General features: G+C 38.4%; 2 protein-coding genes across 3 annotated transcripts in view; one reads left to right on the top strand and one right to left on the bottom strand.

The window, feature by feature from the left end:
* Positions 1 to 501: 501 nt before the first annotated feature.
* On the bottom strand, positions 502 to 20,142 carry arih1 (ariadne ubiquitin-conjugating enzyme E2 binding protein homolog 1 (Drosophila)). 2 transcript variants are annotated; one of them, XM_048168638.1, is made up of 14 exons: positions 19,679 to 20,142; positions 17,658 to 17,725; positions 17,396 to 17,540; positions 13,978 to 14,070; positions 12,714 to 12,769; positions 12,039 to 12,105; positions 11,527 to 11,633; positions 11,176 to 11,218; positions 9,697 to 9,768; positions 9,467 to 9,597; positions 7,833 to 7,899; positions 7,489 to 7,749; positions 7,271 to 7,383; positions 502 to 1,260 (listed from the first exon to the last, which is right to left on the bottom strand). In XM_048168638.1, the coding sequence occupies exons 1-14, from the start codon at positions 19,961 to 19,963 to the stop codon at positions 1,176 to 1,178; spliced, it is 1,593 nt and encodes a 530-aa protein (XP_048024595.1). In that variant the 5' UTR covers positions 19,964 to 20,142; the 3' UTR covers positions 502 to 1,175. The 2 variants fall into 2 exon arrangements, with proteins under 2 accessions (XP_048024595.1, XP_048024596.1); XM_048168639.1 differs by having other exon boundaries at positions 7,842 to 7,899; positions 19,679 to 20,140.
* Positions 20,069 to 20,603, top strand: part of LOC125254172 (ADP-ribosylation factor-like 2 binding protein) — a 5,587-nt gene continuing 5,052 nt past the window's right edge. The window contains exon 1 of the mRNA XM_048168641.1: positions 20,069 to 20,191. The gene's annotated coding sequence lies outside the window, so the exon portion shown is untranslated. The remainder of the gene's footprint in view (positions 20,192 to 20,603) is intronic.

Here is a 20,603-nt window from a genome sequence, read left to right as displayed (position 1 = left end):
AAAGAACCTCGAGCCGGGGTCAGGAACGAAGAATGAACTTCAGAGAGACAAAAAGAAAAAATATAAAAGGTTATATGAGTGAATGTCACTCAGTTTGGCTCTCAGAAATTATTCATATAACTCTTAAAATCATACGATCCTAAATCTACCTAGGAGGAGGAGGGGAATAACAGCAAAGGAGGCAGAGCAGAGGAAACCACTGTTCTGTTTGGACTCTTGGAAAAAGCAGCGAACATTATACTACCCCCATTTCCTCCAAATGTAAAGCCAGAAGCTCCCACAAGACTTCTAGTCGGCAGAAAACGCACCACCTTGGCATGATCTGCTCGATTTGGCAGAATATAGCCCTGCTCCGTCCCTGTGGAGCAAAGGGGAGGAGCGGAGGGAGACACACGGACTCCCGATTTACGTCAAGCATATCTCAAGTCCAAACCTCTTTAGAGGGGCGATCCAAGATAGGAAAGACACTCAATCTACACAGCAAATATACATTTTTTTTTAATATTTGTAAAGATAAATATCTTTTAAAAATGATGCAAACACATGCCACTCTTACTCTTTAACTTCCATGCATATGCATTATTTACAAATTGAAAAATACCGATTTTGTCGTCTTTTTTTTTTTTTTTTTTTTTTTTGGTTTTTTTTTGTGTCCTATTCTGCTAAGGTCTGTATGCCAAAAAGTCGTCTCCTCACAATCAACCAACACACATTCAGCAACCCAAACACGGATCTCGCCAGACATGGTCAGAATTAAAGCCATTTTGAAAACAAAGTCCATTTTCCACACACAAAAAGATTATATAAAATAAAGTCAAACGGAACACGTCCACAAACATAACTGATAAGAAGGGAAAAAGCCTTCTGAGGGCAAGATCTTACAATGCGAGTAAAAGGAAGATGCCTTTTTGTTGGATTTCTCAGTCTTGCGCTTCACGCTGCTAACAATACTGTTGAACATGTAATATTTTTATTTTTAATATTCTCTAACTTTTTCATTTAAATATAATTTACTCTTATGCTTTTCATGGAACAAAAATCTGGAAAAAATTATGCAATGCAGGGCGGTTTGCCAGGGAGGAGGCAGCAGAGATCTGTGCTGCTCTCTTGTCATTGCATCAGCACTCTAGTGGGTGGAGTTTCTCTCCGAGAGTCTGTGGTGTGGAGATGTAGCCTCAATCCTCGATGTACTCCCACAGGTCCTTGTCATAGCCTTCATGTACGTGTTGCAGCAGCACTCTCCGTCTGCTCTCGCAGTATCTGCACACAGGAGCATCGAACGTGGATGGTTATAAAGGAAGAGAGAGCACGGCAAAACAACAAGGCCAGAGAACAAACACCTTGAATGAAATAAAAGTTGCCTTTGATCAGTGGGGTCTAGAGAGCTAGAGGGTCTGTGAAAAATTTAAAGGGTTAGTTCACCCAAAAATTAAAATAATGTGGGCACACTCATGCCGTTCCACACCCGTGATACCTCTGCAGAGCATTTGAGTCGTGCACAGAACACAACTGAATTTGAGGCTGTGATCCGTGGCTAACGGCTAAAGCTACACTGTTGGAGAGATTTATAAAGAATGAAGTTGTGTTTATGAATTATACAGACTGAAAGTGTTTAATAATGAAAATAGCGACGGCTCTTGAAAACAGTAATAAACGATGGTAAATTTAACCACATTTAACAGTACATTAGCAACATGCTAACGAAACATTTAAAAAGACATTTCACAAATATCACTAAAAATATCATGTTATCATGGATCATGTCAGTTATTATTGCTCCATCTGCCATTTTTCGCTGTTTTCCTCGCTTGCTTACCTAGTCTGATGATTCAAGCTGTGCACATCCAGATGTTCTGCCCTTGTCTAATGCCTCGATCATGGGCTGGCATATGCAAATATTGGGGGCGTACACCCTGACTGTTACGTAACAGTCGGTGTTATGTTGAGATTCGCCTGTTCTTCGGAGGTCTTTTAAACAAATGAGATTTATACAAGGAGGAGGAAACAATGGAGTTTGAGACTCACTGTATGTCATTTCCATGTACTGAACTCTTGTTATTTAACTATGCCAATATAAATTCAATTTTTAATTCTAGGGCACCTTTAATATTATAAAGTGACGAGAATATTTTTTTGTGATATAGCGATGGCCGATTTCAAAACACTGCTTCATTAAGCTTCAGAGCGTTATGAATCTTTTGTGTCGAATCATGATTCAGATCGCGTGTCAAACCGCCAAACTGCTGAAATCACGTGAATTTGGTGCTCCGAACAGCTGATTCGACACAAAAGATTCATAACGCTCCGAAGCTTCATGAAGCAGTGTTTTGAAATTGGCCATCACTATATAAATCGTGTTTTTTTTTTTTTTTTTTTTTTTGGTGCACAAAAAATATTCTTGTTGCTTTATAATATTAATATTGAACCACTGTACTCACATGAACTGATTTAAATATGTTTTTAGTACATTAATGGATCTTGAGAAAGGAAATGTCATTGCTGGCTATGCAGACCTCACTGAGCCATCGGATTTCAACAAAAATATCTTAATTTGTGTTCCGAATATGAACGAAGGTCTTACAGATGTGGAACGGCATGAGGGTGAGTAATAAATTACATTATTTAAATTTTTGGGTGAACTAACCCTTTAAAAGGCCAGAACACACCAAGCCGACACCAACGAACTAGCGGTGATGAAAGCAGACTGTGGGGTTGGCTCACGTCGGCAGCGTCTGTGTCCAAAGTTGGCCTGACACACCAAACCGACGCTAAACAGCCGACGCCCAAGTAGCATGTCAGTTCTGCACATGCGTGAGATGAAATGCCTTTCTGAACCAGCAGGTGGCAGTAGCTGAACAGCCAGTCAGAATGATCAGATGGCCCGACGGACCGACGAGCTCCAACGCCTATTCAACATTTCGAATCGGCCGGAAAAAAGCCGACGAGGACCAACTTCAGCCGACGGTGCGGAACACACTGAGAAAACTTAGTTGGTCGACGAAAAAAAACTGCCCGACGGCCGACCGTCAGCTTGGTGTGTTCCTGCCTTAAGAGAATGTTTTGTTGTTGTTTTTAAAATGTATTTTTAGGGATGTCAAAGTTAAGTAATGCATTTTAAAGTAAAAAAAAAATTTAATACTAAAAACTAAAAATTTTTAATCTGGGTGGAGAGCAGAGCATTTGAGTCGTGCACAGAAACACAACTAAAACCCTCATATCTCTGAAAGTTGCTGAAAGTTACCGAAAGCACACATGAAAACCAGAAAAACACAGTAGAGAGGCGTTCGTGCAGCACAGAGAAGGATCTCTAGCACTGTATGATGTTACATATATATATTTCTGTCATGATAACTCTGAGTGTTTGGCATGGCAATGGGTATGAAAATGTTGATTATGTTTGGTCTTGACTGAATAGGTCTGCTATGCTGCTTCTGAGCAAATACGGGACTTGCAACTGCCAATACATACACGGCACGCTGCTGTGAGAAAGACATGCTGTTGTTGTACAATATACCACACATGAAATTACCTGTAGCAGATCTATACAGGTGGAGCTGGGGAAGGTGGAGAGTTTCTGAAAGCACGCTGCAAACTACGACACAAATGCTAGACCAAGTATTTGAAGGTTGAGCAGCAAGCTCATTGGCTACTGCTACAGCAGGAACCAATCAGCTATGCCCTAGAGCAGTGGTCGCCAACCCGTCGATCTTTATCACTGTTCCAGTAGCTCGCGAAAACAACAGAAATATGAGTGCAAAAATACATTACATTTCTCCAGTCTTTGCACTGTATTTTTGTATTTATTTTTCTGTTATTTTCGGGAGCTACTGGGACAGTGATAAATGTAAATAGCCCACATCATGTCCGAGTCTGTAAACGGCCGTTAACAAGAGGCCAGAGACGCTGAAGACGGACGCGAAGAGGAGAAAGTCTGTAGCAGGCAGAGCAGCTCACTGTTCACGATGCTCGAAATATAGGAAAAATATAAATATTGAATTAGGGGTGAAGGGTTATATGAATGCATCTCTAAAAGGAATTCACACTGTGCTTCAGAAAGATTGCGATGGCAACGGCATTTTATTTTCATCTTACCTCCGAAAAGCCGCTAATTATTAGCGCATTTCAACATTGTTTACACAGCGGTAACTGAGGAAACGTTTCACTGCTGCTCCATAAGCGCCACCTGCTGTCAGAGAGCGAATCTGCGTCTCAGCAGCCTGCTGTTTTACCCGTGTTCAAGCTTTTTTGTGTAGCATATAATTTCACAGCGATGAAAGTCGATGAGGTTTTAGATTGTAAATCTTGCAAAGTTAAATCTCAGCTGTAATTCAGACAACCAATCAAAACTGTTAGGGATACATCCCGTATCATCGTTTGTTTGGATTGTAATTAAAAAGCAGTGGTTCCTCTGAGTCTGAGTGGCATTTGTATTTTGAGTATCAATAATAATAATAATAATAATAATAAATATCCGAACCAGTACCGAAACGGCCAATTTGCTTGTAAAAATAAATAAATAATCAGAATCTAAATTGGCCACGAAAAAAATACTAAATACAATCTGGGCTGTCTTTTTCTATCAAGTAGATCTTGTCTTTCATAAAGGTCGAGGTCAGGGATCTTGGGCTTAAAAAGGTTGGTGACCACTGCCCTAGAGGGAATGATGTGATTGCAAAAAGGTTGAGTTAAGGACCCATTAGCCTGCGCCATCTAGAGTTTCATGATCCAGGAACAGTTGCTATATATCAGGTATATTTCAGGTAGGGGTGTAACGATACGCTCAGGTCACGATACGGTACGTATCTCGATACAGAGTTCACGATACGATACGTATCACGATATTTTGAACAAAATGGAAACTGAAAGTTCAATCAAGATATTATTAAAAAAACATGAACAAATTTCAATAATTTTCCTTGCATATTATCTTTACTGTTCAATAAAATAAATAAAGATTACATCATTACTGAAGTTACAAAAACCTATCTCAGTTCAAGATTAACAGTTGAGTGATTTCTGTCTGTTATTTGAAAAAAATGTTTGAATTTAACATTAAAATCAGGCAGCAGGAATAGGGGCCGTTCACATATCCCTTTAAGACATGCACGATCGTAGTACAGGTATAGGCCGCACTGTTACACATGCGCTGTCTTTCTCGACTAATATACATTCGGTCTTAAGACATAACCAACTATTTTTGAACTAGGATACTCGCTAAGAGGATCGGGCATGTTTCTGACAATTTTTTGTATGAATGATTGTCCGCTGAAGCGCAAGACTTGAAAGTGAACTCAGTATTTGCGCGCTGACTGAAATAAGAGTGTGCGCGCTTCGGATGAGCGCACACATGTAATCTTCTCACAGCGTTCGCGCGAGTTCTCTTTCGCGACTTGTTCTTGTTAGGGTTTAAATCAGCATAGGCTTAAATGAGTTTAGTTTAAACACAGATAACAACGTGTGCTGTTCAGGCCTCACCTGCGCTCGCGCGCTATCAACACCCGGGTGATGACGGCGTAAATGACTGGACATTAGAGCAGACGGCACTCGCAGTGAACAGTTTACAAAGAGTGAACTGTTTTGTCCACGCTTTCTGATTATCGCAATTGTTGTAACGTTTTTCGCATCCATCGACTGAAAGCATACATTATTTGAACTCTGTCTGTCTGTTTCTGTGAGCCACGTTGCTATGCACTGCGGTAAACAAAGCCATATTTTCTCACCACCATGCAGAGACTGCATGACCGTTTAAACGGTGCAAGTGCAATGTACCCGAACACGTAAGAACTAGAGATTTTTTTACCGAGACACTGTTGCACCCATAAATCGTTGCACCCCTAATACTTATAGTAATTTAAAAATGTGGTAGCATTGGATCTGGACAGGAAGGATAACTCTGGGAGTTGGAAGGGGTGTGTCGCGATTCTGCCTTCTCACATCGCGATACAGGTTCGTGGACCTGCGTATCGCGATTTCGGTTTCATATCGCATATCGTTACAGCCCTAATATTTGGCATTGCCTTGTGATGTGAATATTTTGTGTGTTTTTTATGTTGCATTGGACTTTGTTGCAAATGGGTCTTAAATCCATGCTTTTCATAGTCAGACAAATGTTAGTGTTAAACAAAATTTGGTTGCACTTTATTTTACAGTATGTGCACGCACTTGTATTTACAAGAGCTTTTCACACTGTGCTTATTGCCATTCTAAAAGCCGCTTTTAACCCCGGGTAAAGGAACGTTTCACGTGTAATTTAGAAGCGGGGTTAGCACCACTTTTTACCCGTGTCAAACTTGTACAGCGTGAAACGATGCGGTTTTAGACTGTTACAGCTAGACGCTTTGCAACAGACAACCAATCACGTACTCATTATTTGCATGCTTTGAGAGTCACTGAAACAGTGCACATTGTAAATAAAGAGGAAATTCAGTGTTTTAGAGGAAAAATGTCAAATGCTGACAGAAAATGCAACAATTTGATTGAAGAAGTGACCTTTTCATTCTTACCTTTATATTCCAAAGTATACATTCGGTATAAACCCGACAGTACAGTCGGCAATACGAGGATGCAATGCTAGAGCTTTATGTAAACAGGTCGCATGCAGCGTTCATCCAATCAATGACACTGACCCCGCAAATATGCAAATAAGAACGTTAACCCAGGGTTTAAGAATATACATTGTGAAACGTCATTTTATGAATACCCAGGATTAATTGCTAACCACGGGTACATTATGAGCAGTGTGAAATGTGAAGCAAGATAACCCAGGATTCAGTTTACCCAGGGTTTAGAATCACCCAGGAATAACTATTTCAAGTGTGAAAAGCCCTACAGTGTACTTACCTGAGAAAATACTAGGGTAATATAAGGTAACTACCACCCGGGTTCACAGAAAAGGTTTAAGCTAGTCCTAGACTAAAATGCATGTTTGTTAGCTGTTTTAACTGAAAGCAAATTGTTCTGACATATCTTAAAATATGTCAGTGCCATTGTTTTTTGTCTCAAGGTGCACACCACTAATGTTTTGTTCTAAGGCTCATTTGTAAAAGCTACTTAAATGTCCTAATTAAACTATGGCCTAATCCTGGCTTAATCTAAGCCCTGTCTGTGAAACCAGGCCTACAGGGGTTAAAGGTTAGGTTTATGGGTAGGTTCAGGGTTAGAACCTAATTATTACCTAGTTATTGTAATTACTGTAAAAAGTACATCGTATGTACATGGGTATGTACATGTAAAAAAAAGTGCTACCCAAAATTTCTATTTGTACACTTGCCTGTATTTATCTTGTACTTTCTGCTTAATGTCCTGCAGAGAATCTTGGGAGATGTCTCGTTCCAGATATCCAGACAGAACCTCGGTGGCATTCTCCAGATCTGCCTGGTTATTCTGGGTGCAAACACATAAACCATCAAACATTTAAAATGACAGATTTACTATGTTTTTACAACACAATCCAATACATTATATTACAAATGAGCTTCTCTGGTTTACCTCGAAGATGATGGACTGGTTGTTCTTCTTGAGGTAGAACGCAAAAACGTAGGTGAACATGAGTGTGGAGCGGCACTGGCACAGCACATCCACGGCCTTCTTCAGGAACTGCACCTCGATCCATGACATGTTGTGCTGCTGCATCTCCTCCATCTTCTGTTTGACCTGGGCGTACAGCTTGTGCTCAAAGCGCAGACTCTGCATGTGGTTCATGTAGCGGTTGCAGTAGAACAGGTACCTCTGCAGGGCTGCTCTGGAACGCTGCGCAACACATATCAACATGGCAAATGTTTAAGAATGAGACCAAAATTTGCATGTTAAAAACACCAGGCAAATGGACTGACATTATTTACCTCTTGAGCATCCCGGGCTGCCTTGGCATCATCCTCGTTGTAGCGATTACAGTTATACCTAGGGGTAAAACACATTCCAATAATTAGTTCTATTAGCCAATAATGTTTTGCACATCAATAAACAAATGTAAAATTCAACAAAAAACGGTTTACAAACAAATCATGAAACATTAAACTCTGAATTTCAGCAGTCGTCAGCTGAGTGAGTCACTTTAGGTTTTCCTAAGTGATGTTTGCAATGACTTGTAAACAGATGACTGCATGGAACAAGGAGGAGGGGACAGCTAGTCTTTGAGCTCTCAGGTTTATGAGGGACCTACTGATCCCAGACGTGCATATGTAAACATTGCCTTGGGAAAGGTAGAATAGTAGCATTTAGGTTGATCTGAGAGAGTGTTCAGGGGTTTTTCATGTTCTTATTATTGGGGTGAAAAAAGAGATGCACTGTTAAGTGTTTGTTTTTTGTTTAAACCTTATGACGAGAATTTCATGACATTAAAAAGCAAACATAATAAATGACCTTTGCAATGGATGACCAACAGGGAGCAGTTTTTGGGGGGGATCCAGTTACTTTCACCAGTGCAGAGTGAAACATGGAAAACATGGAGTGGAGTGTTTACAGAATGCTTTGAATGGGGAGGGGAAATTAAAGTCACTCCAGTCTTCTCATATTCTCTCATTGGGGCATTGAATCCACAAGCTAAGAGGATAATGGCACAAAGTACTGAAGTCCAGTGAAGATGAATGAGAAATGACTGCAATATATCACAGCTTTGAATCACAATGCACGAGTGGTTCACAACCTTTTGTCCTTACATTTAAAAAAAAAAAAAAAAAACCTGTGACCCTGCCCCACACCCCATAGCTATGTGACAACAAATTGATATTAACTTGCAACCCATTGGTGTAATCAAACAAAGCATAATTAAACTTTATTAATAATAAATCTTATTTGTTGAATTATTATAATTCAATATCAATTTTATTGTTTTTTATAATATTTAAATATCTAATATTGAACTAATTATTCATAATTACATATGATTGCTTATATTGCATTTATATAAGGCTTGTTTTTGAAAATACCATCTTCCTAGCTAAAGCACAATAGCTGTGGTCACTGTATATATTAGACCAGGTTGCTTTTTTGTGACATCAGGCAACCCTTCAATTGGAGCTTTAATGAAGAGAACATGTTTGTGTGAGTGAAAAGTTCAGAAAAGAGTGGAAGGACAAGTGCTACTGTTCTTGCCAATTGGTTAGGAGTTATTTTATAAAGAGGCTTGAAATACACACACACACACACACACACACACACACACACACACACACACACACACACACACTCCTTGTAGCTGCTGAGCTTTGCCATGCCATCATTCACATCATAAAAATGTGATCGGAAAGCTGAGATACTGCGTATCAAATCAATAAAAGTGATTATCAGCTGGTTGCTATCAGTAGCCAACTGTTTGGAGCCATTCATAGAAACTAAAGGATTGCGCATCCATATTTGACCTCAAAGCATATAAGTTCCAGGTTGGGAACCACTGCAATCCTTGCAGGATAAATTCTTCATACTAATTAATCCTAATTCTTTATTTAAAAAAAAAAAATGAACCCACCAAGCAGAGCCATGTGGCTCCCAGGGCCCCAGGCAAACCCAGCAGAATTCTGCTTTGCAGTTCTGGTTCCGGCACACCATGTGGTTGCAGCCACCATCTTTCTCTATGGTGACATGGCATTTCGGACATTCCTGTGACACAACAGCAAGACATCTGTTATTCGTCTGGGTCATGAGATGACACATAGAAGAAAAAAAAATCACCACATCAAAGTGAGTCTAACCACTGACCTTTGTATTTGCTGCAATCCAGTTTGAAGTCTCACTGTCATCGTCACATTTTTTAATCCATTTCCTTAACCACTGGAATCAAGAGGTAAAATAACAGAGGACATCCAAGAATCAATTCACCGTAACAAATAGGAAAACTAAAAAGTGAGGCATTAATAGATACTACATAAAAACGTGTACAAGAGCAGGGAGTTATGAAGAGTTAAATGTTCTCTCTCAATGGAAGAATCCCCATATGAGAAGCACAAGGGACTAGAAGATTCCTTTGTTTTTGCCAAGACTACCCCCACAATAACAAGTCTCTGAAGAGCCTCTTAATGCTGAGAGTAGGAGAGGTGGCAGTCTGCTAGCTTTCTTTGTTCTGAAAAACTTGCCATACCAAATCAACATTTCCCCTGCTTTCTACACTGTAAATGTGAATTACTTTTTTCAGTGCTATCCTTTCAGAATGGATGTCTATTAAAAGGTACTTGTAGGTAATGTTTTTCATAAGAATTTTTGTTATACTGGTCAAAACTCTCTTCACATCCTGATAGCAATCAATAAAAAAAGTGGTCTAAATATTTTAAAAAGTACATATATCTTCTGTAGAAGTCTCAGGAGCAAAATATGTTTGTCCAATCATTGCATTCGGCTCAAATGCAATAAAAGGATATACTACCTGCCTGTCAGCACGTTCCATGAGGCTATGCAGAGTTGTACACAGTCACCGAGAGCCACAAACAAACAGCAGCCACCTTTTACAGTTCCTCCTGAACCAAAACAACGAGCTTATGCAGCGATTATGCCATAACTACCATAATTAACAAGAGGTGGCAACTCGTGACGTTCTACTCTGAGCGATTTGGATTTATCCATTTCTATGGCAACACTATCAATGCCGAAATTAATCTGCAGCAGCAGATAAGTTGTTTATGTTCATTATTATTGTAATGTTAAGTGTTTTGTGGCATGAGGTAATTTAACACCACCTCTCGTGACGATTTGCAGACTCTGCTCTGCTGTGTGAGTTCATGTCTTTTGGAGGAGGCGTGGCTTTGGAGAGCGCTCTGAAGAGTGGGCCTGGGATCTTATGATTTCAAAACTAGCTTGCTATTGATAGCCACTCTAAAAAATGCCTACCCTACCTTTAATGGAAATGGAATTGTGCATTCTACTTATAAAAAAATATCTACTCATTTTGTCTCAGTTATTTAGACGAAGTGGGTGTTTTGCACACACAGGCTTTCGGAATTCACACCGATGTAAAATAAATAAATAAATTAGTGTATTTATAGAAAAGTATGATACAGGTTTTTCAGCCAGAAATAATACTAACTGTGCTAAACTATGAAAAACACAGAAACCATTGTTGACAATAAAAAAGCTTCAAAAATAAAAAATGCACAAGACAAAACCATGACTCAATATATTTATATATAAACACTGATAGCATTGTTGTGCTATCTTAAGGATTTTAAAAAATACAATGTGGCATACCTTACACTTCACTGGATCGTGCCAATTTTCTCCACAGTTGAAGCTGCAAATGAATTGAAGAGAACATGAGCATTCTTTCATCTAGAAGAAACATTATAAACATAAAACACACAATCTCTTTTATGTGTGTGCCACATTTTCCTCTAATGGCTCTAATGACTCTTTGTTTAATAAAATAAACAGGTAGCTTTGATAGCTTGATAAGATTACCAGAACCATCTAGGGAACATGTCTCCTGAGTTCTAGTGTCACTGGCTTAATCAGGTCTTCCCTGAGCTGTTGGAAGGCCTAAACCTGATCTGAGGTCACGTACCAAAAGTATCTGATCTCATTAGCAGTTCGGAGTCTTACCAAAACTGCCGACCACACTTGCACCGTACAGGTTTGGCATCTGGGTACTGTACTTTGACAACGTGATGACAGTCTGGTGCTGGACACCATTTTAACAGTCGGTTACACTGCAGAGAAAGAGACCAGAATAAACCAAATTAAAAGTGAAGCAACTTAATTATTTTCAATATCTGATGATTCGTGTTTTCCGGCATTATTTGAGAAATGTCTTTACTTTCAATAAAAGCAAGGAAACCTGACCTTTAGTATAATTTTTTCACACGGTCAGTGTCACAAATTTGCTAACATTTGTTGAACAAGAAATCTTAAAAAAAAAAAATCTTAAACATTTCTTCACTGTATTTCACAACTTTATTTTAAATTAGCCAAAATCTTGAAGTTTTTATTTACATCCATTATTTATTAAATCTGGCATCTGGCATTATAAATCTGACATTATTTAAATCCCAGATTTTCTATGTGGTATCAAACTTCTGGACCACACAATATAATAGAATGGAATGAAATCCCACCTCTACAAAACTATTGGTTATTAAATGCTGGTACTTCAACTTCACTTTCGAATCTGTAATCAGTCTCCTGTTGAAAGAATTGAGATATATTTAGATCATACAAAAACAGACATGCATGCTTCTAAATAATATATTTATTATCCACAAAAGGCCACAAAGTGCATATAAAAGGATCATACCCTGTACCTGCATCACAAAAGCAGCAGGGAGATCATATGTAGGTTAAGACAGCTGTGCGGATCCAAAATAATCTAACTGAATCGACAGGAGGTGCTGTGTTGTGACTCACACCTCCAGCAAGACAGGGTAAGTGTCCTACTTCTGACTAGAAATAAACTCTATCAGCTCATCTAGGATAGCCATAATATACTTCAGAACACACCATTTTATGCTTGAGCTAAGAAGAATTAATCCAATGAGGCTTTTATATATCAAATGGTGACGTGAGACAAAGACTAATCTAAGAAAAATATATGGGAGAAATTTAATGGCATGAATTTTTAAATAATAATTTTAATATTGAGATTAAGATATTACTTTTATTGAAACCAACTGCCTTCATAAAACATTAGTTGGACGATGTTACCAAGATGGCCACAGAAAGAGAGGAAAGAAGAGTAGAAAATAAATTAATAAATATATAAATAAATGCTGATTTATTTCTCAAACACTTACATGACTGTGTTGTCATCCACCAGAATATCACAGCTATGAGCAGGACAAGAAATGGTCTAGAATGGAAACAAACAAGCTTGTTACAATAGGTGTAAAAACGACAATTGACAGAAAAAAACCCTGCTACAGCCTGTGTGAATAACTCAAAAGCTAAAAACAAACCGCTGCAGTATTTACATCAGCCTGTCAGAGTGATAGGCTGCTTTCTCATGTGTATTTGTGTAAGTATGAGTGCTTGCCGAAGAGAGTCTGCACCTAATGGTATTTCGGCTGCATGAACGAACTGTCAAATGCACTTCTTGGTCAAAATGTATAAATATAGTAGGTTACATTCACATGAGACATGAACAGTCAGTACAAAAAAAGTGTCAAAACATTTGATTTGTGCATTAGACCTTGCAGTGTAAATGCAGCAACTGCCCGTTATGTTTACAATATTAAGCAAGCAATATTCACATATGAAATATGGGAAAAAAACAAAAACAACAACAATCACTGCTTTTCATCTTACTTCTCAATTAAGTAAACATTGCTTTAAGTAATTGTAAAATACTTGAAGTCTACATTACAGTTCAAAAGTCTGGGATCAGTAAGATTTTTTTTTTTTTTTTTATTAATTTTATTCAGCAAGGATTTTATTAAATTGATAAAAAGTGACAGTAAAGACATGTATAATGTTACAAAAAATTTAAAACAAATGCTGTTCTTTTGAAGGTTCTATTAATCAAAGAATCCTATAAAAAATTTATTGTGGTTTTCACAAACATATTAAGCAGCACAACTGTTTTCAACCTTAATGTAATTATGAAATGCCTCATGAAGCACCAAATCAGGATATTAGAGTGATTTCTGAAGGATTATGCGACACTGAAGACTGGAGTAATAATGCTGAAAATTCAGCTTTGCCGTCAAAGCAATAAATGACATTTTAAAATATAAAAATTTAAAACAGTTACTCAAAATGGAAATAATATTCCACAATATTACTGTTTTAACTGTATTTTTGATCAAATAAATGCATCCTAGGTGAAACTTCTTTAAGAAACATTAAAAAAAATCTTACCGACGTGAGACTTTTGAACTGTAGTGTTATTTTATTCATTTTGTTTACTAATCTTCAACTTTTTAAATAAAGGTGTGTTCATATTAGTTTTGCTGTAGCATTAAGAGTCATGGAATTTCACTGGTATTGGCATCAACTACTGACATTTTACTGACAATTTGTGTTCTGAAGGTTCTGTGTACTAAGAGCTGGAATATGTACCTGTCCCATTCCTTCCTCTATGATTTTGGTGGTTAAGTAATCGCCCCAGCACTGCATGCAGAACTTGTGCCCACATTCCAGACCGGTGAAGTACTGCAAAAGAACAGCCAAATCCACATTTACAATCCAAAGTTACAAATAATAACATAAGTTCTGAAAACAGTGTAAATGTCTTAATTCAATTTCTTTAGGGCTAGGTTAAAAATATAGATTTCTTGATTTCAATCAACTTGTCATTTTGATGAAACAATATCGATTCTTAAAAATCAAGAATTAATCTTTCAGCCTATGCTTTTTCAGTTGATGAATGAACAAAATTTTTAGCGTTCCTCCCTTCCAATATAACGCAATAAGGTTTTTGCTTTGTCAAATTTGATATGAAACAAAGTCTCAGCTTTCGAATTCTGTCAATTTTATAAAGAAATTCAAACAATAAATGCCATTTTGGTGCACATTAATGTGGCGTGACAGATCGCTGTAGCTGCATCAGTTCAAGCGGCACGTGAACTGAACATCTCTTCCTCTTTCCTACGAGATACAGCACAAAATAAACATGAACATCAGAAGGTATGTTGAAAGATATAGAACGACTTACTGAAATGTATCATGTGTCCTGTAATCGCTCATTCGGCGTTTCAACACGGAAAAACGTCAATAAAACAGCTTGTACACAATATGTCAGGTAACGTTACATTTACCTCAGAAAAGCCATTCACTAATGACTAACTCGTTAGTCAGCTACAAAAATTAACTCTAGAGAGGAGAATTTTTATTTAAATGCAAGTAGCCCATAAATTAAAGGTTAAAATTAACTGACTTTTTATCTTAATGAACCAACTGAGGTTCACTGTATTGTTTACAACTTTTTCTCCTTGAGAAAATTTACCATATACTGTACCTGATACATAACCCAATTAAAGGATTAGTTCACTTTTAAATAAACTTTTCCTGATAATTTACTCACCCCCATGTCATCCAAGATGTCCATGTCTTTCATTCTTCAGTCGAAAAGAAATTAAAGTTTTTGATGAAAACATTCCAGGATTATTCTCCTTATAGTAGACTTGAATGGGCACCAAACGGTTGAAGGTCAAAATTAGTTTCACTGCAGCTTCAAATTGTTCAAAACGATCCCAGATGAGAGATAAGGGTCTTATCTAGTGAAACCATCGCTCATTTTCTGAAAAAAATTGAAAATTATATCAGTTTTAACCAGAAATGCTCATCTTGAACTAGCTCTCTTCTTCTTCTTCTCTATTTGAATTCCAGCAGTGTAGACGCTGCTAAGCGTAATACTGCCCTCCACAGGCCAAAGTTTGAACTAATTTTTATATGCAATATCCTAGTTCAATAGTATATAACAATTAGTTCAAACTTTGGCCTGTGGAGGGCAGTAATACACTTAGCAGTGTCTACACTGCTGGAATTCTAATAGAGAAGAAGAAGAAGAGAGCTAGTTCAAGATGAGCAATTAAGGTTAAAACTTATATAATTTTCAATTTCTTTCAGAAAATGAGCACTGGTTTCACTAGATAAGACCCTTATCTCTCATCTGGGATCATGTTGAACAATTTGAAGCTGCAGTGAAACTAATTTTGACTTTCAACTGTTTGGTGCCCATTGAAGTCTACTATAAGGAGAATAATCCTGCAATGTTTTCATCAAAAACTTTAATTTCTTTTCGACTGAAAAAAGAAAGACATGGACATCTTGGATGACATGGGGGTGAGTAAATTATCAGGAAAAGTTTATTTAAAAGTGGACTAATCCTTTAATCTATATCAAATCGAAATCGGAACTGAATCGAATCGCGAGCTTGTGTATCCAAATCTAATCGAATCGTGAAATTTTTGTCAATACCCAGCCCTAAGTTTCAAGACAAGAAATAGCCTGAGAACTGAATGTCTTTCTTCTTTTAAGGGTAAAACTTAAAACAGTGACACAGTAAGGAACTATATTATTCTGGAATACAAATGACAAACACTGCAATACATTAACCCTAAAAAAGCAATGAAACAAATTCTACCTAACAGCTATCCAGTGTTGTGTGCCCATGAAATACAATGAGCCTCGTTCTCTTCAACAGATCGATACAACCAACAAGACTGTTGTTTTTGGCTCAGATAGGGATCTTACGAAGCAGTTCTGAACAGGTGACAGAAGAGCCAGCCATAGTGATTATCTACTGCTCCTACAAAGTATCCCTTTGTCATGTGTTTTATAGTCTCATGCCCCCTGGTAGTAAATGGCTGGTTCTCTCTCCTGGGACAACAGACAACACGGGCAAGAACAAATCAGCTTAATATTTGTGGTAGGACTGACGCAAGCAGAGTATTGCTTACAACAACATCACAAGTAGTTTAACAGCACTGTGCAGACGGCACTAATGGTATTTAGGGAACATCTCAAGGGAACGGAGTGGTGGTCAGCTTTATGAAGCAACACATTAGCAGTGAAATCTGAATTTGACATTGGGTCAAACGAATCGTCCAAATATACTTAATACACTGCATACACATGCAATCTGATTAATCTCTTAGTCAAGCAAATTCAATATCAAACTGAATATAGTTAAATTTGCCAAACATGAAGTTAGCTGTATCATGTGACCCCCAACTGATCCTTTGCTTCGAGCAGACAAGCAGTGAGACAGGAACTTTCACTGGTTGCTATTCCAGTTAAATAGTTCAGTCACGATTCAAAGCAATAAATAGAACAGTTTCCAAATCCCTGCTGCTTAATCCAGAGTTTTCTTTCAGACAGCCGCTGTCTCTCATGACAAAGCTGATCAAAACAATACATGCATGCATGCATGCCGCACTTAATCTATCTTTTCACTGACACACACACAACATTTCTCAAGGTTCCCTACAAATCCAAAGACCCGCCTGTTCCTCTCCTCGGCTGCTCTGTATACAATTTGAGTAATCCAGTGAGAACAGATTACTGGCGAAAAGAGCTCATTAGAAATCCTTCCTGACGGCTGAGACACTGTAGTGTGTAGCACAGAGTGGCAACACAAAAACACAAGATGCGTCCAAATAATACTGCATACCACCTTCACATACCCCACAATGCAACAGCATCCCATCCATGCGGTAAACAATCTGTTCACACTGCTGAGCGAATCAACAGATCCACTGAAATAAACAACCACAGATGGAATCTGCAGACATTGCATTTTATGCAATGATATAAGGAGGATATTTATGGAATTCTGCAGAATGGATTTAAATACAGTAAATACACAACAGTGCAAAAGTTTGGGGTCTAATCTTTGGGCAGAACTGTGTGAACGATGGCCGTTCCATTTCAAGGCACAGATTCCGTGCGAGTCTGCTAATAAACTATCGGCACAGCAGCCGTGGAAATAGATTAATCAGAGGCAACGAAAGCGACTGCGCTGGAGGGCACTGACCGAGTTAGGATAGTTGAGATAGCAGATCTGACATGGCATGTCCTGTGCCGACGATCTAGTGTTCATGAGGCGTGTCCGAGACTTCTTGCTGGGGTTTATAACATGACACTCTGAAAACAGCTTGTCCAGGTTACCATCAAAGTACCTGCAAAGAGATAAACGTTAGATTTCTCTTAAACTTTGCTGGTTCAGTATTGAATTGAGACAGGTGTTAGCTGACTAATAATCTGGAGGGAGGGAACAGACCACAGAGAACAACTACCTTTCCATCAGCTTTTCTTTGTCCCAGTTGAAATGACTAAGTAATATTCTAGTGATTGTAGCAGGATTCTGTAACAAGAGACAAAAGCATTAATTGTTTAATATACAACGTGTGTGTGTGTACTGTGTAGACAGATATAGCAACATCATAGTTTATATAAAGAATATAGTTACACTTTATACTACTCACAGATCAGTTTTACTTTTGACTACCATACCTCACAAAAGACAAAAATGTTAATAAACTACACATTGATTTAATGCTCACAAACACCTATTTTTCTGCTTAAATCATTGTTAAATGCTGCTATGGCAAAACAATTTTCCCACAGGGATCAATAAAGTCTGTCTGTCTATCTATCAGTGTTTGAGAGTCTGTCCTCACTGCAGCCTGTATCACAATGATGTACTGGATTAAATCCAATACATAAAAAGGCATGATTTTCCCCCCAGAACAGTTCAGCTTAAACTCCGCTCCGCAGCCGATTCAAAATATTTCATTACTAATGTCAATCACAGTGCCGACATAATGCTACAACAAATGCTAACCCCTAAACCTACCCTACACCCTAACCTTAACCTGGTTAGGGGGGAAAAATTACATGTCCACTATATGTATGTACAGTACGTCATCACGATACAGACTGCAAGAACATCTTGGGGTTGGTGGCATGAAGGACAATGCATCAAAGAGCAGCAATGACATGATTTGTGCTAATACAAGAGTTCATTACAAAACAGAGTTCATTCAGGCCTGTCAGGAAGACAAAAGCATGTACTACAATACTCCAAAAAGTTTATTAAAGTGCATATTGACAGGCAGTCCAGAGGGATACGAGAAGACATAACCAGCATAACCTTCTGAATTTCGCAACCACCCCAATTCGACAATCCTGAACTAAACCAAGGGTCTTCATTGGGTTCAGATGAAAATGTCAGGCATGTTGAGAAAGCTTTCACTGCACTGGGACATATAAACAGAATATACTGCAAATTAGAAATGGGTGTACTGTTACTGTAACAGATATGTTATACAATTTAACCGGTATAAAGTGAGCCACAGAATAAATCACTTATCACAATAACAGCATTTAAGGCGTTTGCTGACTGAATAAAGTGAGCAAATCTAAGCAATTAGCGCAAAATCTGTAAATTAACCAGCATAAACAAAACAAAACAATCAAACTTCGGTTAGCAGAGTGAAATGTGGAGACTCCAAACAGCATGTGGCTGAGACTCTGCAGCAGAAAGCAACCATCAATCATGACTCAAATTCACTTTGATGGGCTATTTTTGTGCTGTTTAATCAAACATAACCAGCCATGATGAAGCATCGGTTCCGCCATGTTGTTGTAGGGAGCAACTAGGTAACTCTCACATGCTAACGCGACCTAACCCATATCCCAGCTAACAGATGATTAAGAGGACACCTTCTTCATCGGACTATCAACAACCAGCCCTGAAGACATGCAAAACACATGAAGACATCGCAATATAGTTTTCGATGTACTTAAACTAGGGCTGTTTGCTCGTGGTTAGCTTACTAAGCTAGTCTGACCAGGAACAAGAGGGCTCTAATAAAATGGAGAGATTTACAATATCATTATTTGACTTTATATGTGACTTGGTTTGTCATGTGTTCAGATACAAACGTTTTGGCAACGCAAATGTACTTTTGTTTAGATAAAGCACATTCAAGGGAGACATGTCAGTATGCAGGTGAGCCAGAAGCTAGTTAAGCATCTTATGTCATTATTGGATGTGTTAAGGACAGGGGAGAAGACTGGGTTGACGCAAACCTGCTCCTTCAGAACCACGATCATGCCCATATATGTACCTTGTTGACGTAGCAACACTGTCTTTTCATTCAGTTTGGTTTAAAGGACAACTGGTGGCTTTTTCATGTCTCTTATGTTGCCGACGGGGGGCAAAGTTTCCCAGAATGATGTAAAAATTCCCTCTTTTGTTATAAGGGGTATTCCAGGGCGATCTGAGCCCAGGTGGTGCCCTGAAAACACTTACCTGGATGACCTCGTTGACCTCCCTGATACACTCCACCATATGCTGCAGGATCTGTTCGGCGGTAAGAACTTCAAAGCGGTAGTCTTCCTCATCCTGCCCGGGCCCGAGGCCGCTGCCTCCGGTCTCCCCGCAGTCGTCCCGATCTCCGCCGGCCACAACGGGATCAACCAACTCCACCTCGCCGAGCTCCAGGGTGTCGTCCGCGGTCTCATCTTCGCCGCTGTCTTCGCTGCATTCCTCTTCCTCGTCGTCGAATTCGTAATTGTAACCCTCGTCTGAGTCCATGACTGGGTTGCGTTTAGTGTAGCAACACGCCAAGTGGATAAGTTCGATGTGTATTATTTGGCAGATATAGCAAAACAAAAAGAGAATACTTCTTTAGCTTGCTAGCATTCCAGTTTTTCCAGCAGCAGAGAAAACAACAACAGAGGAGCGACGCTGCTGCTGGGCCAACAAAGAGACGCAGCGTCACGGGCCGACGCCGAGTGACGTCATGTGCGTGGCACAAAACAAGTAAAGTTGTTCGGCAGCTGCGTTAAAATGTTTATTTTTTACTATCATGTACTGAACTTCAAACTACACCAAAAATTTATAAATATAAATATATTTATTCAATTTATAATATATAAATAATAATTATATTCGGTAAACATCACCCAGGTGAAAAATACTATAGTAATTTATAGTAAATACTACAGTGTTCTTGAACCATACTGTAGTATACTGTATATATTATAGAATTTACAACACTTTGTTAATGAAATGCTAAAGCATACTGTAATATTAACAATAGTGAACTGATAAACTGTAATAAATACTTTAGTTTTTACTACAGTAAACTGTAGTGTATTGTAGTATAATATACCCTATAGTTGTAGAAAACTTAGTACAGTATTGGGTAAAGTAATTTGTTTATATTACTATA

This window comes from Megalobrama amblycephala, linkage group LG19, assembly GCF_018812025.1.
Source record: "Megalobrama amblycephala isolate DHTTF-2021 linkage group LG19, ASM1881202v1, whole genome shotgun sequence".
Classification (NCBI taxonomy): domain Eukaryota; kingdom Metazoa; phylum Chordata; class Actinopteri; order Cypriniformes; family Xenocyprididae; genus Megalobrama; species Megalobrama amblycephala.
The sequence above is the reverse complement of the archived record's forward strand: the minus strand, read 5'-3'. Positions and strand labels throughout refer to the sequence as shown.

Excerpts from the sequence above, each read along its gene's own strand:
- arih1 (XM_048168638.1), bottom strand. The coding sequence starts at position 19,963 with ATGGACTCAGACGAGGGTTACAATTACGAATTCGACGACGAGGAAGAG. Across the intron at positions 17,726-19,678 it reads AGGTCAACGAGGTCATCCAG|AATCCTGCTACAATCACTAG; the intron begins GTAAGTGTTTTC and ends CTCTTGTTACAG. Across the intron at positions 14,071-17,395 it reads ATCTCAACTATCCTAACTCG|TACTTCACCGGTCTGGAATG; the intron begins GTCAGTGCCCTC and ends GTTCTTTTGCAG.